Here is a 15,988-nt window from a genome sequence, read left to right as displayed (position 1 = left end):
TAGAAAGATCTCAGTGGGGAGGTGCAGACAGAAATTAAATACAGGGGTAGCTGAAGGGGAGACTGTTGGCTTGGAAATGTGGATTTTGAGCATATCAGCTGTAGTTGGAACAGAAGACAAGCTCTGTGGCGTGATTTGTTGTGGGAAGAAGAAAACAAGACCCCAAGAAACAAGAAAATAGGACCCAGAAAGGAATAACCAGACAACTGGGGGAGGAGGATAGCTGAGTGTCTGTTCTGGCAGAGGGCTGAGCAGTATTGCTGGAGTCAGCTGGGGCACTGGAGATGGGTTCCACTAATGTGCCTGAAGAGAGATCAGGACAAATTGAAGTCAGCTGTGAAGAGTCTTAATTGTTCACAGTAAAAACTGTAATTAAATACTTCTTTGGCATAGCCAAAGACCGAGAGAGGCGTTTTCTCTCACAGAGCCAACACCACAAGGATGTTGTGTCGGGGAAAAGCATGATGAGACTGAAATCCTAACTGGTTTCTTCACAGGGTTCTACACCCAAAACTTCCACGACCCCGGGAAGGAGCAGTTCCAAGCCAGACTCCTGCAGCCTGAGGAAAACACCAGGTCTAAAAGCCAAAGTGGGGCCTGCCGTTTCCTGCCTGAGGAGGAAGAGTGACAGCAGAACCCTAGGCTCTGACAGGGCCCTGTCGCCTCAGAGGATCAGGCGTGTGTCCAGCTCTGGTAAGGACAAAGTAACTCCATTATGAAGCACTGTATGAGTTATTTGCATGTGAAATTAGGCTTGGCAGAAAGCAAAGAGACCATTTGGTTTTGGAACCAATGCGTCCTGTCCCTAAAGCAGCAAGCTTTTTGTGGTCCAGCAGTCTGCTTAGGAAGAACAAGGAGTCAGACGAGACAGACAGCCTAGCCCGTACCTTTGAGCGGTGCAAAAGTGCATAGCACTTACCTTTGGGAGTGGCTGATGTGCTTAAATTCCAGGCTATTCACAAGCATGAGTGTGTAACTGTGCAGATGGCTAGCTGTTGTAAACATTGTGATAATCTGGCTTGTCAGTTTGACACTCTTGGGAGGAAGGAAACCCCAATTAAAGAATTGCTTTCATCAGATTGGCTCGAGGGCATGACTGTGGAGCATTTTCTTGGTTGCTAATTGAGGTAGGAGGGACCAGTACACCGTGGGCAGTACCGTGCTGAGGCAGGTGGGCCTGGTCTGGAGGAAAAACGGCAGCTGAACGTGAACCTGGAAGCAAACCAATAAGCAGCAGTTCTCCAGGGTCTCTGCTTCAGTTCCTGCCCCGGGTTCCTGTCTTGACTTCCCTCAGTTATAGACCGTGACCTGGAAGTTTAAAAGAGAATACATGCTTTCTTCCTCAAGTTGCTTTTATTAATGGTTTTTTATCATTAGCTACAGGAAGCAAATAGGAGCACACGAGTTGTTGTTGTTGTTATTATTATTATTATTTTAACAAACTGGGTGTGGTGGTGCACCAGCATAATCCTATTACTTGGAAGGCTGAGGCAGGAGGATTGCAAGGTCAAGCTCTTCCTAGGATGGAGGGCCCCACAGAGCAGAAAGGGGAAAGTAAGTCCCATACGCTGCCTTCTGTCCTTACACACACACACACACACACACACACACACACGAGTCTTCCCTCTTTCTCTGTCTTATACAAACATCGAATAAATAAATGTAATAGACCTTTAATAAATGGCTAAGGTCATAACAGACTAGGGTTTTTTGAAGGGTCATAACGTGCCCCCAGCACATAGGAAGAGATTCCCCCCCCCTCCTTTGAATTGTACTGAGAGACAGTGTAGGAATAGGACTACAACTGAAAAGTTAAAACTTTTCAAGTGTGAACTTTCGTTTACCTTGGCTTGGATTTTAGAGCTGCTAGCTTTTAAAGTCGAATTGGGCTGAAATTTGAGAGCACCAAGAATGGCTGTGAAGGGCCTCGCTCAATTTGGCAGATGTGCGAAATTCATCCGTTTCAAAGCCTAAGACAAAGAGCCTGCTTGGTCACCCCAGTGGACCGGAGAGCGCTCCGTAGGGAACACCCTTCTTTCTGCAGGTACAGCCTTGTGCAAATAAAGGCATATCAGATGGAGCCCTTATAAAAACAGTGACTGCTATTGAGTGCTAAGCACCACGCCTCTGAAAGTGATGTGTCCCCACATGTGAGAATGTCTTACAGAGCCTATAAGAATAGCCGGACCCCAACGGACCTCTTTACTGCACTACAACTTAACAATTTTAGGTTTGTTTTGCAGAGTTCTATCTCTCTCAAAGCTGCTGGTATGCAAAAGCTGACTGAGCATGTGCCCTTCAGATTCTCTGTTAATGCCAAGGTCATGAGGGTGTAGGCACAAATCCTAGATGATCTGGAAGAAGAGAGATTTGCGCTCACTTCCATCCCCAGGGGAATGGACAGAGAAGTGTGTCCCCATCGAGTGTTCCTCATTCGGGAGGAAAGTGGAAGAGAATCTAAAATATGTAGGGAAGCAGTGGTCCTTGGGAGTCAACCAGGAAGGAGATCCGAGTTCTGGTCCTCACTGCTGCACCCTGGTGTGGCTCTAGGCTGCTGCCAAGGTTGGGGAGCTCCCTTCCTGCTTTGATGTGTGGAGCACCTGGGACTCAGTGCCATGTGGAGCTGTTGTCACTGGCTCCTTGGCCTGTACTTAGGGGTCCCGTGTTCTGGTTTCGTTCTGGCACCACCGAGTTGCCAGGCCTGGCGAGTATTACTCCTCTCTTGGCATGGACACTTGTCAAGAGCAAGGGTTTCAGATCTTAGGCACCAACAACAGCTTTTTGCAGTCTTGTTTTTCCAGGGGTGATGAGGAACCCCGCTAGTTTTCTGAGAAATGGGTGCTACTGGCATAATGATCTGAACCATGTGATGCTCATAGACTTGAGCGCACACGGGTTTTAGAAGTTAGGTCCCTGCCCAGGATCTATTGAAACAGGTGGCGTTCTTTATGGAGGTGACCAGTCCTTTCTAACGTTCCTTTACCATGTGTTATATATGTTTTGTCTTAAGAGAAATGTGGATCCTGTTAGGCTAAACATTTATTTATTTTTATTTTATGTGGGTGCTGGGAATTGAATCCAAGTGAGTGTGGTAACTTACTATGTATTGTTTTTAGACAAGGTTTCAGTTTTCCTAGTTGATTTGGCACTTGCTGGGTATCTCAAGCTGTCCCTGAACTTGCAGCAATCCTCTTGCCTCTGTCTTCTGAGTGCTTAGGGTACAGGCAAGTGTCACACTGTATAGTTAGCAGACATGTGTGGACTGAATGTTTAAAGGCAGAAGCCCTAACTTTGTAGCTAAGGCCTGTGAGGAAGTCAGACAATTAAATGAAATCATAAAGATGAGACCCTAGTCCGAAACAGCTTATCAGAAGAAGAAGAAGTACCAGAGCTGTATGTGAGCCTTGTGAGATATAAGAGAAAGGGGCCATCTTGAAACCAAGAAGAGGCTCTTGGTAGAAAGCACGTTAGCTGAGACCTTGGTCTCGGACAGCCCAGCCTCTAGAAATAAGAAAAAAATAAATTCCCGTTGCTTGGGCCATCCAGTCCGTGGTATTTGTTCTGCTAGCTGAGGTAAGACAGAAAGCTTACTCAGTTGTGTGGTGTTGTGTGTTTAAAAATTAGCAACTAGGACTTGTTTGGAGAGTCTCCATAAACCGGGGGGTGTTTGTTGTGGGGGACAGGAAATGTAATACTGCTGAGTTAAAGGTAGAACAGACACCCCAGGAGCAAGAACAGTGTGCCTTTGGATGCTTGAGAGTCTCTGCCCTTTCCTGTACAATGAAGTGTTTGTGTATTCGCAAACTGAAACCAAATGGATGTCACTGTTGCCTCCCACGCTTACTGTTGGAAAGGTAAGTGGCAGCAGCCTTCCAGCCATGGGGTTTTCAATAAATCCCTTCAAAAAACCAAGCAGAAAGCCAGACCCAGAGTCAAAATAACATTAAAAAATTTAGGCTGAGTATGAGAAGGAATACAATTAAAACCATTGGGGTGCCTCCATTTCATGTATAAAATGTGGACATTTATATATGTTGCAAGAATATAACATAATACAAGTCAAACTCAAGTACTTTTGCATCTTCAGAGTGTGGGTTGTTGATGGCGGTACTAAGAATTGAACTCAGGAATGCCAGTGGCGCCTTGAGCATGCTAGGCAAATGCCCCACCACTAAACTAGATCTCCAGCTCTGTTTTGTTTTGTTAATGAACTCAATTAAATATGATTAGATAATGATGGAAATTTTCCTAACAATTATTATAACGCTGATGCTATCAGCTCACTGTTAAATGTGTGCCAATTCCTAGGCTCTAAATTAACCATTTCAGCTCCGTGTTTACTTAACCCTTACGATGATTTTTCTGAGGCTTATTTCGAACTTCTGAACCAGGAAACTGACCTGGGTGAGGGGCTGAGGTTTTGTAGCAGGGAAAGGCAGGGGTGGTACTCAAAGCAGGCAGTGAGTTCTAGGTTCCTAGCCTGATGTTCTCTCTCTAAAGAGGCACCATTTGAATCAACAGTTTTGAACAAACAAAAAACAAAAACCAAAAAACCCTGTTTTGTTCCCAGCTGTAAGTTTGAGAGATGTTGTCTTTTTAGGCCCTGGACTTACAGCAGCCTTAACTTCCTAAGACGCAAATGCTTTAACAAGATTATTGAAAACTAATGCCACACAGTCGGTGCTCAGCAGGGAGCTGGCTGTGCTGCACTCAGCTCTGACTGTTACAGAGATTCACTTACCAGTCCAGTTCAGTTTGGACTGGTTTGGGCTGCTAAGAGCATGTCCCCTCAGAGACCAGAGTGAAGCAGGCAGGGAGACAGAAGCAGGGCAGGGCACCCTCTCTGCCCTGGCACCTTTACCTGAGTGGAGAGCCTGATCACTCTCTTGCCCCAACCAAAAAGCTGCCCAAAGTGGCTGTGAAGACGTGAGCAAGGCCTTGAAGTGAAGCAGGGCCGCTTGCTAGAGGCGGTTTTTCATTTTACTCTAGAGGAGGAACATTTGGGAAGAGCAAACCATCGTTTTTATTTGGCTTATTGTCGGTTAATAACTCCCTCTTGAGACAGTAGTACGTCCAGAACTTGTAAAGACCTGTCTGCTGTTATGGGCTTTTCCTCTTTCTCATTCAGCTGTAGAGCTTGTTGGTTTATACAAACATTTTCTTAAAATTTGTTCAGAATTTCAAACACTTTAAAATCTTTATAGTGTTTTCTAAGTTTGAGGGAGGTGGTAAAAGTAGAAATAGTCTCATTTATGTCCATTAGTTACTAAAAACTAGAAATTATCGCTATATTATGAAGTTTTTTAGTAGTTATTGTAGCTAAATACATCACCACATGTCAGAGTGTCTCAGTACTTCTATTGCGGTAGTAATAGTAGTTGACAGGCTTGGGGGGTTATATGGTGTGGAAGGCACTATCCTGAGTTTTCTTGTGTGTGTGTGTTCTCACAGCTGATGAAGGGTAGGCACAATGGTTATTCCTGGCTCCACACAATTAGTTCTAGTTCAGGCTGGGCTAACACAACACACACACACACACACACACACACACACACACACACACACGAAAGAAACAGGCTACTCCTGCCCTGGTGGTACTTGTAGTTGAATGAAGGATATTAGAAACTAAACTAAGTGATTGAAATGTTTAGTACATCAAGCAGTGAGTGATGAGTGCTTAGGAAAAAGAGCAGAGCTAGATTGTAAATTGGATGGTCAGGAAAGACCTCACCGGGAGAAGTGAGCAAACAGTTGTAGAGAGAGGAGAGCATGTGGGTGTCAGGAAGATGGACTTTGGAGTGCACAGGCAGTGCAGAGAACCCAAGAAGCGTATGTGTGGGTCCTGGGGTACCGTGCTTTGACTGCTGTTTATAGTGGGGGCTGGAGAATGGATGGAGAAGCTGAAACTGGAGCAAGTAGGGCTTCTGGGCACACGGAAAGCAGATGTCTCCCTCCCCAACACCGTCACTGTGAATTTAGTCTTTCTTGGCATTTTCCACAATTCTCAGTAGAAATTCCAGAGATGGGGGAATCACGAACTGTCACTATGCAGTCTCGTAGCCATTGAGAGTGCCTACTATGTGTTGGGCGAGCCATGAGATTCTGGGACTACAAATGTGACTGAGTCAGTACCCTTTAAGAACTAGGGGTGGGGACTGGAGAGGGGTGTCCAAGCAGAGCGTTCTCCGCTACATGTCCTGGCCACCTACACTGGACTATGCTGTGCGGTGATTTTCTTACATGCTCGTCTACATGCTCGTCTCCTGCCAAAATGACATCCATAGGACAGGATCCAGGGATGACTTATTTTTATATTTCCCAGTGCTCAGCGCTGTGTACCTGTTACACAACAGGCATTTAAGGCGTCCTTTAGCTTGACTTGATTGTGCATTTAGACAAAGCACTGATTATCTACAGTATGGGGGTGGAGGGGGAAGCCTGGAGAAACATGGGGCCATTTGAGCTAATCTTCATGTATGGCCACAGGAGTGTGTCATCGCCAAGGTTGCCGGCATCACCAAGGCTCCTGCAAGGCTGTGGTAAATCCAGTGAAGGGTGTGGCCAGGCTCTGGACTGGAACATGTTTTGATCAGTGAGAGCTGAGCCTCTGTTTCAAGGGAGCTGGAGTCACATGACTTCTAGTCATCTAGATCAAATCCTGAGGTTCAGGGACTAGAAAATAGGTCAGCTGTTTAAAATATTGTGGACTTCCTGATCTGTTTGCTTGGTGGAGAATGGTCTCAAGGGTATGTCTACAACTTTTCTTCTCCTTTTTTTTTAAAGATATGTTCTGGAGAGGTCATAAGTCAAAATTGTTAACAAGAAGCAAGAAAAAATTGTCAGTAGGTAAATGCCTACAAAGCACCTCCAAAGGTCGATGAGTGTTTCTGACTTAAGGAGATACAAATGTACAAAGGTTAAGTGAGCCTTCAGAACAAAGTAAAGGGGAGCACAGATGTAGCCCATGGCAGCTCAGTCTCCAAGTGGGTTCCCTAGTAATGGGAACAGGGACTGTCTGTGACATGAACTCGGTGGCTGGCTCTAGGGGAGGGCAGCCTTACCAGGCCACAGAGGAAGACAGTGCAGCCAGTCCTGATGAGACCTGATAGGAGAGGTCCTCCTCCCCTTCCATCTGACCCTAGCTTATCATTGGACTTAGGGAGGGACATGGGAGGAGGTGAGGGAGGGAGGGTGAGAGTGGGAGGAGAGGCAGGAGGGGGCTATAGCTTGGGTACAAAGTGAATAAACTAATTAATAAAAAATTAATTAAATAAAAGTGAGGGATAGCAGTTCATTGTCGAGCTCACCTTTATGGGCAGGGACAATTCACCCCAAGAGTTTCCAGAGATTTTAACTGACTTGTTGTGTGGGTGTGTGTTTTGTGACCCTAGGAAAGGAAATATACTTAAGACAGTGGATCAAGGTTGAATTCTCAATAAGCTTCCTGATCAAAGGTGTTCTGCTATGAACTTGGCTTCTAACGAGCCTGGAAGCTGTCTTTAGTGGTTGTGGTTTTGGTGCTGGGTTGTCACCAGGAGCTTGTGTGTACTGATGGAATGGCTTTCCTGCTGGGCCACACCCCAGGCTCTTCCTCCATTCCTTTCTGGGTCCTCATTATAAGTGCCAGAGGCTAAGCAAATTTCCCAGTGAACATAGGAAGACTACATCCATCTTTTTCTGGAAAGCTGGGGAAGGATGCCCTCACTCTCCTCCAAGTCTTGGTTTATTGCACTCTGAATTTTAAGCACTCTCTCAGGTTCCCAGGCCTGTGACTAAGGAAGTTATTTTTGCTTAATCCCCACTCTAAAGCAGCCACTACTTTGTGAAAGTACTCGCAGAGACAGGTACTGACAGCCCGCCGTCAACACCAAGCCTCCTGTGAGACTCAAGCCATTGTGGGAACCTCGCTTTACGGATGTTCTTGTTTCTCTGTCAAATTACTCCTCTTGGGACTGGGAGTGTTTGTGTTGTGACTCACCTGTGCTGCTGTGGCTTTGAATCTAAGCAAGCATGATAGTTAGACCAAGGGTAGTTTCTTACACCCTACTAGGAGATCATTATTGTGGCTAAATCCCAAAGTCACATTTCACAGTATGTAAGCAGGGAGTGGAGCTGAAACCCTGTGTTCCGGAGGGTAGTTGAGTTACTATCTAGCTGGAGAATGACTGGTTATAGGTCGAAATCCAAACCTGGAGGGTGGTGGGGGTGAACAGGCAAGTCTTAACAGCTGAATAGGGGAGGTAGAGATGGAAAGATTGTCCTAAGTTTGAACTACAGAGACCCTGTCTCAAAAAATAAGGCCAGACAGAGGAGAACTTAATGGTTGAGGACACGGTAAGGACCAAAGGGCTAGAAATACAGAGCAAGGTGGATGCTCAGTGAATGTTCTGGTGTTCTGTGGACTGGCGTTCTGGCAGCCAACCGGAGAAGTCAGGACGCATGGAGGCCAGACCTGTCATAAAGAACACAGGGGTAGCTTCAAGTGGAGCTAGCCAGTATGACTTGACTTCCTTAATGCTTTGAATTTTCATTTGTTGATTTAGGTAGTTTTTCAGTTTTCTACTCTTCCTATTTTAGTAGGTTATTGTACAGGTGGGTGGTATTTTAGGGGAAAATGAAACCCTTCTTTCAGTGTACTGCAACTAATAATAACCTCTCGTATCAAAATATGTGGCCAGTAACCCTGTGCATCTTATGGAGATATTTACAGGGAGGTATCTGCTTGCTCCTAGAAATCCTAATCTGTGTGATCTGCAGTCAGCCTAAATAGTTGATGGTACTTTTTGTTTACAAGGCACATGATCTACATACTGTTTAAAAACATTTTCTTTCTTTTTTTTTTTTTTTAAGATTTATGTATTTGAGTACTCTAACTGCACATACACCTGCAAGCCAGAAGAGGGCAGTGGATCCCATTATAAATGGCTGTGTTGCTACCACATGGTTGCTGGGAATTGAACTCAGGATCTCTGAAAGTACAGCCAGTGCTCTTAACTAAGGAGTTATCTCTCTAGCCCCTGTTTAAGGTGTTAAAATTTTGTTAGTAATACGGTTTTCAATGACAACAGTTTCTGCATGTGCTGTTTGTCTGTTTGTGGTGTGGCTCTATGAGAGAGTGCCGCAGGGTGTGTAACTTGCAAACAATAGAAATTAATTTGGCATGCAGTCTGAAGGATGGACGACCAAGAATATGTTGCTCAGTATCTTCCCATGCAGAAGACTCAGGGGAGGGGAGTGTGAGTGAATAAACCTGCAGACGGGGATCAAACTGTGTAACAAGCCTGCTGTCTCAGGAACCAAACACTAACAGAATTAGCGCTGTTCCTTTACTGAAGTGGATCTCAACCTGTGGGTCATAACCCCTCTGGGCGTCACATCAGAATTCCTGCATTATGATTCATATCAGATACTTACATTACTATTCATAATAGCAGTGAAATTGCAGTTATGAAGTAGCAAGGAAGTAATTTTATGCTTGGGGGGGTTCACTACAACATGAGGAACCGTGTTAGCATTAGGAAGGCTGCGATCTGCTGCATTGTTGGGTCCAGAACTCTCACAGCTTCATCTTATGAGGCCCTGCCTCCCAATACTGCAGCACTGGTGGTTAAGTGTTCAGCACATGTGTTCTGGGGTTCTTGTTCAAGCCAGAATGGCTGTGTTTTGCTTCTTTAGGTTGTTTTTGGCTGTTTAGGGAGGTTTTCAGATCTTTCCCAGGCCCACTATATTAAATAGCCCTACCCAGAAGAACCTTATATAGCCATATAAGCTGATCAGACATTTCTAGAGACATACCTCTAGGTGGGCTCAAAGGGTGTGGACATTTTTAATGTTTTGTGTACACTTTATTGAGTTGCCATTCAGAAACAGTATGTAAGCCCACGCACTGTCTCTGACAGCATGGTTTCCGAAGCTCTTGCCAGTATTTTGTTGGTTCTGAAGCTCTTTCCAGAGATCCATGTTTAGGAAGGTGTAAAATGCTGTTTTAATTGGCCTACAACTTGGTGCTCAAATATTGATTGAATACATGTGCTAGAGAGCAACAGTGAATACAAGATCAGAACAGGCCCTGGAAGTTCTGTCATGTTGTGTAAAATGAGCTGTATATGAATAAAGTATGTTTGGTATTGATAATCTAAGAGGCTAGAAAAACTGCTGAGTGAAGGGGAGATGTGAAGTGTGTATGTGTGATAGAGAGAGAGAGAGAGAGAGAGAGAGAGAGAGAGAGGAGGGGAAGGAGCAAGAGGGAGAAAGAGAGCAGAGTGGGTAAAATTTTAGTAGTAGGAACGGGCTGTGAGTTAAGGCCTAAAGGAGCCAGCCTCTGAAAAGCAGATGAAAACTTAGTGAACTGTGTTCTAGGAATGGAAGCTCAAGTAGGAAAAAGAAAATGAGGAATGCGGAGCCAGGTTATGCACAGTCTTAAAGATCATACGGACTTTGGCTTTGAGCCTGAATGACTTAAATTTTCACAGGATCAGTATGTTGAGGGTAGACTGAGTACCAGTGAGTTTGGGAACTGGGCAGGAAGTGGTATTGTTGTAATTGCAGCAAAAGAGGGGTTTTTTATTTTATTTTTTTTTGCACTAGGAGTGTGGCAGGTCTCTGGTATGTGCTGACACATGAATGAATATTAGAAGGAAAGCTGATGGGGTTGAGTGAGGGATGAGGAACGGATGGATGATGCCTTTTACCTGAGTTAGAAAACATGATGGAAATGGAAATGATGAGATGGAGGATCAGGAACTCAGTTATAGAGATACCAAGTTAAGGCGAATAGTAGACATAAAACAGGTATGGAGTTACAGTAACTTTAAACGTGGTGTCAGAGTTTGATCTAGGGTTAAAATTTTAGGATTCAGCAACCTGTAGATACTGAGGATGCCAAGACACAAACTGTGGACAATGATTAGGTCAAGGGCACAAATCTGGTATTTCCAAGCGGAAAGGAAAAGAGGGATGGGGAGAGATCATGAAGAGGGTCAAGAAGGGCAGGCTGGGGATGGACGAGGGAAGTCAGTCAAGAGAGGCAACAGAAGAATGAGTCAGTTACCCACACCAAACACGACTGACAAGTTAACAGGATGGTGGGTAAGAGCAGTTGGAAGTAGGCGACAGTTGGCTTCAAGCACAAGTTTGTACATCTGGTTTAAAGGAAGCCCGGAGGGAAGGCCATTACAGGTTTGATGATGAAACCGTCACCTTCCGCTTTACTGTCCTTTCACCTCTCCTATTCGGCAAACTGTCTTAATGACAAAAATCAGTTAAAACATGGTCGCTAAAAGTTCCACATATCACAACCTCTTGGCTACTGTTCTCGAAGGCTGGAAGCCAAGGGCAGTGTCCCAGGATATCCACATGACTGTCTGTGTTTATTGGGGAGGAAGCCTGTTTCTCCACAGTACTCTTCTTTTCGGAGCTGCTTGGCCCCAACCGGAGATGATGGTCACTCCTTATATCACCAGAGGTTAGGAAGCAAGTATTCAGCTTTAAAGTTTTTCTCTATGGGAGCACTGGGGTAAGAGAGTAAAACTGGCAGTTGGCTAGCCAGGAAAGGTATTAGTGACAGGAGGACCACCTTAAAATGTTGTGCTGGCTTGACTTAACCAGGGGAGTTTCTGCTTGTTTGTGTTTTGGAGCAAATGATGGAGTTGGTGCCACCATTTGTCCCGTTTCAACTTCGTGACTGTTGATTTTATGCATAGTGATTTAAATTCTTTTACACTGTCAAAAAAGTTTCCTTTTCCTACTTTTATCGATAACAAGGCCACCTCAAACCACAGGAAAAGCGACATATATTCGGTTGTCGTTTTTATACTTTCATGTAAAATGTTTTGCTTCTTATGCAACGTATGTTGGTGACCCGTCAGAACAAGGTATGGTGTTCTCTGCCAGTTACAGTTCTAAGACATTTGCTTCTCCCGTGGACTGGTGAGATTGTGCAACTGTAACCACCCTCCATACACAGAGGAAGTAGAGGCCAGAGAGGCTAAGTGACCTGCTCCATCTAGTGTTTGGTGGAGATGGACATAAGCTAAGCTGTTGGCCTTAAGAGAGTGTCTTTTAACTATAGTACTGCTCAATCTTTAATTTGTATAAATGTCTCAATATAAGTATTTTTTGGATTGAAATTTCCTCCCTTATCCTATCCTGAATTTTCTGAGATTTGTTTACAGTTTTATTAATCTGTCTATACATCTGTGTGTCACCATTGTTACCTGTGCAGATTTTGTAGTGTTAAAAGTACACTTGCATTGTTGTGGAGCTATCATTCCTGTTTCTCAAACATTTATCTGCCCTATTTAGTCCATTAAAAATTTAAACCTTAATTCCTAAGTCTTCGCTTTCTCCCAGCCTTTGGCAATGGTCCCAATTCTTCTGTCTCTATGAATTTACACGCTCTGTGAAGCTCACAGAAGGCAAATCATGCAACAGTTTTCCTTTGTGACTTAATGTGACTCACCATCATGTCTTCACTGTAATTCATGTTGTAGCAGCATTAACATTTCCTTCCCTTCTAAGGCTGAGTAACAATCCCTCATACATCTGTCTACACTATGCTTTATCTGCCTTTGAACACTTTGGCTGTTTCCACGTTTGGGTTATTAAGGCTATTGCTGCCATTAACCTGAGTGTTTACATCTGTTAAAACTCCTACCTCATTGGTTTCCCAAAGTGAGGGGAACAAGGACTATTTCTAACAGGAACTCAATGACTGGCTCTTTGGTCTCCCCACTCCCGAAGGGAGGAGCAGTCCTGTTAGGCCACAGAGGAGGGCTTTGCAGCCAGTCCTGAAGATACCTGATAAAACAGGATCAGATGAATGGGGAGGAGGTCCCCCCTATCAGTGGACTTGGAAAGGGGCACGGTGGAGATGAGGGAGGGAGGGACTGGGAGGGAATGAGGGATCGGGACACGGCTGGGATACAGAGTTAATAAAATGTAACTGATAAAAAAAAATAATAAAATAAAAAAAAAAAACAAAAACAAAACTCCTACCTCTGGCTAGATGGTATTTAATTTTTTGAGGACCTCTCATACTATTTTGCACAGTGGCCACATGCTAGTCACAAGGGTGACTACATGCTCGTAAGTGTCTATTTTACAGAGGTCTAAGATCTTAGTGGCTGTCAGGAGCTATCTCATTCCATCTCCCCAGTGGCAAGGGATGCTGGGCAGTCTCATTTTGCCTTGTATCTGTGGACTATTTGTGTATCTTCTTTGGAGACATCTCTGTTTAAGTCCTTCTTTGCCCATTTTCAGATTTAATTGCTTGGATATGTTCTAGTTTAGCTGTTGCTTTCCTATTTTTTTTCTTCCAGAAATTCAAAGCTATTTGAATCTTAATTATTAAAAAGTGTACAATTTTTTTTTCTCAATAACACCTCTAACTTTCTAATTCCTAGTGACTTCAGATAGTTACTATAAAGGTCTTTTTATATAGTTGCCCATCAAGAGCTGAAATTATAAGCTCTGAAGAGGTTGTCTTTCATGTTTTAACCCTGCATTAATTTAACACTTTGTCTTCCTGACTCTGGGAGTGAGTGTCCTGCTCATTGCATGATGTATTAATGTTCATATGTTGCCAAGTGACATCCGTCATCTCTTCTTGGTCTAGTGAAAATCCCCATTCCTTTTGCCCTGGCAGGTATGCCAGCCTCCTAAATTGTGTTCTATATTTCCACTCTTCCCTTTGGACAGGTCTGCCCTCCACCACGTTATCAAATTCTGATTCAAGTACTGAGAACCTTCCATGTTCCTCTACCCATCTTTCTACTATATTCATTGCCAAAATTCAGGTTTAAAGCTCGTATCTGGTGTTTAGTGTCACTTCTCTCCCAACCCTAAAATACCCACACCTCCGACAGCACTGTCTTTTTGTTGACCTGTGCCATCCTGGCTTCCACTTAGAATGGACGCTGCAGAGCGCCACGTGTTACATCATGGAGCATGGTGGCTTTTCTAGTTTACACTCTTCTTTGCAAACTTATGATTCCCATAGTACAGCGTCAGATGCTCCTTGTACACACACCTGTGCTTTGTGATAACCTGCAGTTACCTTCCCAACTAAGCAAGTAAATACGTGTGTGTAATACATACTTCTATGCCAATCCGTTTCCCAGTTCTTTTAAAAGAACTGCTATAGTTAACTGCTATGTTAACTGCTATAGTTGATTCTCTCTCTCTTCTCCCTGTCTCTGTCTCTCCCTGTCTGTGACTAACTGAATCTCATGTAAAAAATCCATACATTTTAATCAAATATGAACTGCAAGTCATGAGTTTCAGTGCTGATTCTCAAAGCTTTTTTAAGTCTTTGTTTATTCATGTCTGGTTGATAATTCAGAAATGGGGAATTACTTAGGCCGGTAGATATTTTGTGGCCGTGGAAGTTACTGGCATTCCTTTGATGGTGTTTCTCCGGCGGTGTAGACTCACCTACCTTTCCCAGACCTTTCCCTAGAGTAAACTGGATTTGCTGTCAAGACTGACAGTGCACCTGTGAAAGCCCTAGGGCTATCTCTCGCAGAATAAACAGTATTTAATAGAAGGGGCAGGACAAAGGAGGACCATTCAGGAGTTCATTCCATTTGGCCTTCATTTTCAGCCCTATGAAACATAGCTATTATGAAATCATGACTTTTCCAGTAGTAAAGTGACTTTTCATAATAACCATATAAAAGTTCTGAATGAAAGCATTGACTTAGTCTCTTTCTTTAGTGAAATAAAAAGAAAGGACAACCAGTTACTGCTTGCAGATGGACTGGAGTAAAACAGCTGCTGGAATCTACCAGGTCCTTCCAGTTTCCTTTCTTGGTTTCGGAATCTACTTTGTAGTGGGTGTCAGACATTTGTATGTGGCCCTGTTGACTACAGTGTTTGTTACTTTTTATTGTAACTGTGTTCACCATCCAAAGAAAATCTGTACCAATAAATGTTTAAACACTAATGATGAGTGAAGGGAGATTTTTCTCACCTTTGCCTTTTCTTTTCCAGTACACTTCATCTTGTTATACCCCATGAGAGTCCCATCCTACTGCAGTATGATTTTCTCCAGTTGTTTCATTATATAATTTAAACTTTATATATGATTTTTCTTTTCCATGCTCTTGAACTGGAAGAATTAATATTGCGAAAATGGTTATTACCAAAATGGATCTATATATTTATTATAATATCTAATTCCAATATTGTCATATTTCACAGATTAAGAATTAAACAGTCCTAATTCACGTGGTAAAAGAACAAAACAAAGAAACATGACTAGCCAAAACAATCCAAAGAAGTAAGGAACATGGCTCAAGGTATCACAATACTCAACCTCAAATTATACTCTAGAGGAAGAATGACAAAGACAGCTTGGTATAAAAACACACATTGAGACCAGTGGAATAGAATAGAGGATCTGTAAGTAAGTCAAGGGAGTGGAACCCAATTTTTGACAAAGGCGGCAAAGAAAACCATGCAGTGGGAAAAGAGCCTTTTAAACAACTGTGCTGAGAAATCTGGGATATCCACCTTCAGAAGAATGAAATTAGATCCTTATCATTCAGCCTGTTTGAAAATCTTAGTCTAAAACCTGAAGCTGTAAGAGAAAAGTGGCAAATGTTCCTGAAGAAAAAGGACTTTTTACTGAACAGAGCTCAGCAAGACAGGAATGTTGTTGATTATTAATATTTATTATTGATTTATCCTTTAGTTAAGCAGTGGTTAGTCCTAAACCATCTGTATACCCAAATCACCACACAGAGACTAAGATTTATTTAATTAACTTAGAGCACAATGCTGGGCAATGATTACTCCATCCTAAACCTCCAAGCCGGCATAGTTTCCTCCCATTCAGATTTCCTACATTCTACTTGCTTTTTAATCATATCTTAGGTCCAATTCATCTCTCCTGATGTTTCCAGGTCTGCTCTCAGGTCTCTCCTCCCACACCCTTTTTTCTCCTCTCCTCCAGACCAGGATGTCCCATCCTCTTCTCTCCATTGCA

At 43.5% G+C, this 15,988-nt stretch overlaps 1 protein-coding gene across 4 annotated transcripts in view; it reads left to right on the top strand.

The window, feature by feature from the left end:
* Mtus1 (microtubule associated scaffold protein 1) overlaps positions 1–15,988 on the top strand; it is a 144,504-nt gene that overhangs the window by 56,440 nt on the left and 72,076 nt on the right. For all 4 annotated transcript variants that reach the window (XM_060381641.1, XM_060381640.1, XM_060381638.1 and 1 more), the window contains exon 3: positions 498–693. In XM_060381641.1, coding sequence (XP_060237624.1) covers positions 498–693 — 196 coding nt within the window. The remainder of the gene's footprint in view (positions 1–497; positions 694–15,988) is intronic.

The sequence above is a fragment of the Meriones unguiculatus genome, chromosome 4, assembly GCF_030254825.1.
Source record: "Meriones unguiculatus strain TT.TT164.6M chromosome 4, Bangor_MerUng_6.1, whole genome shotgun sequence".
Classification (NCBI taxonomy): domain Eukaryota; kingdom Metazoa; phylum Chordata; class Mammalia; order Rodentia; family Muridae; genus Meriones; species Meriones unguiculatus.
The sequence above is the reverse complement of the archived record's forward strand: the minus strand, read 5'-3'. Positions and strand labels throughout refer to the sequence as shown.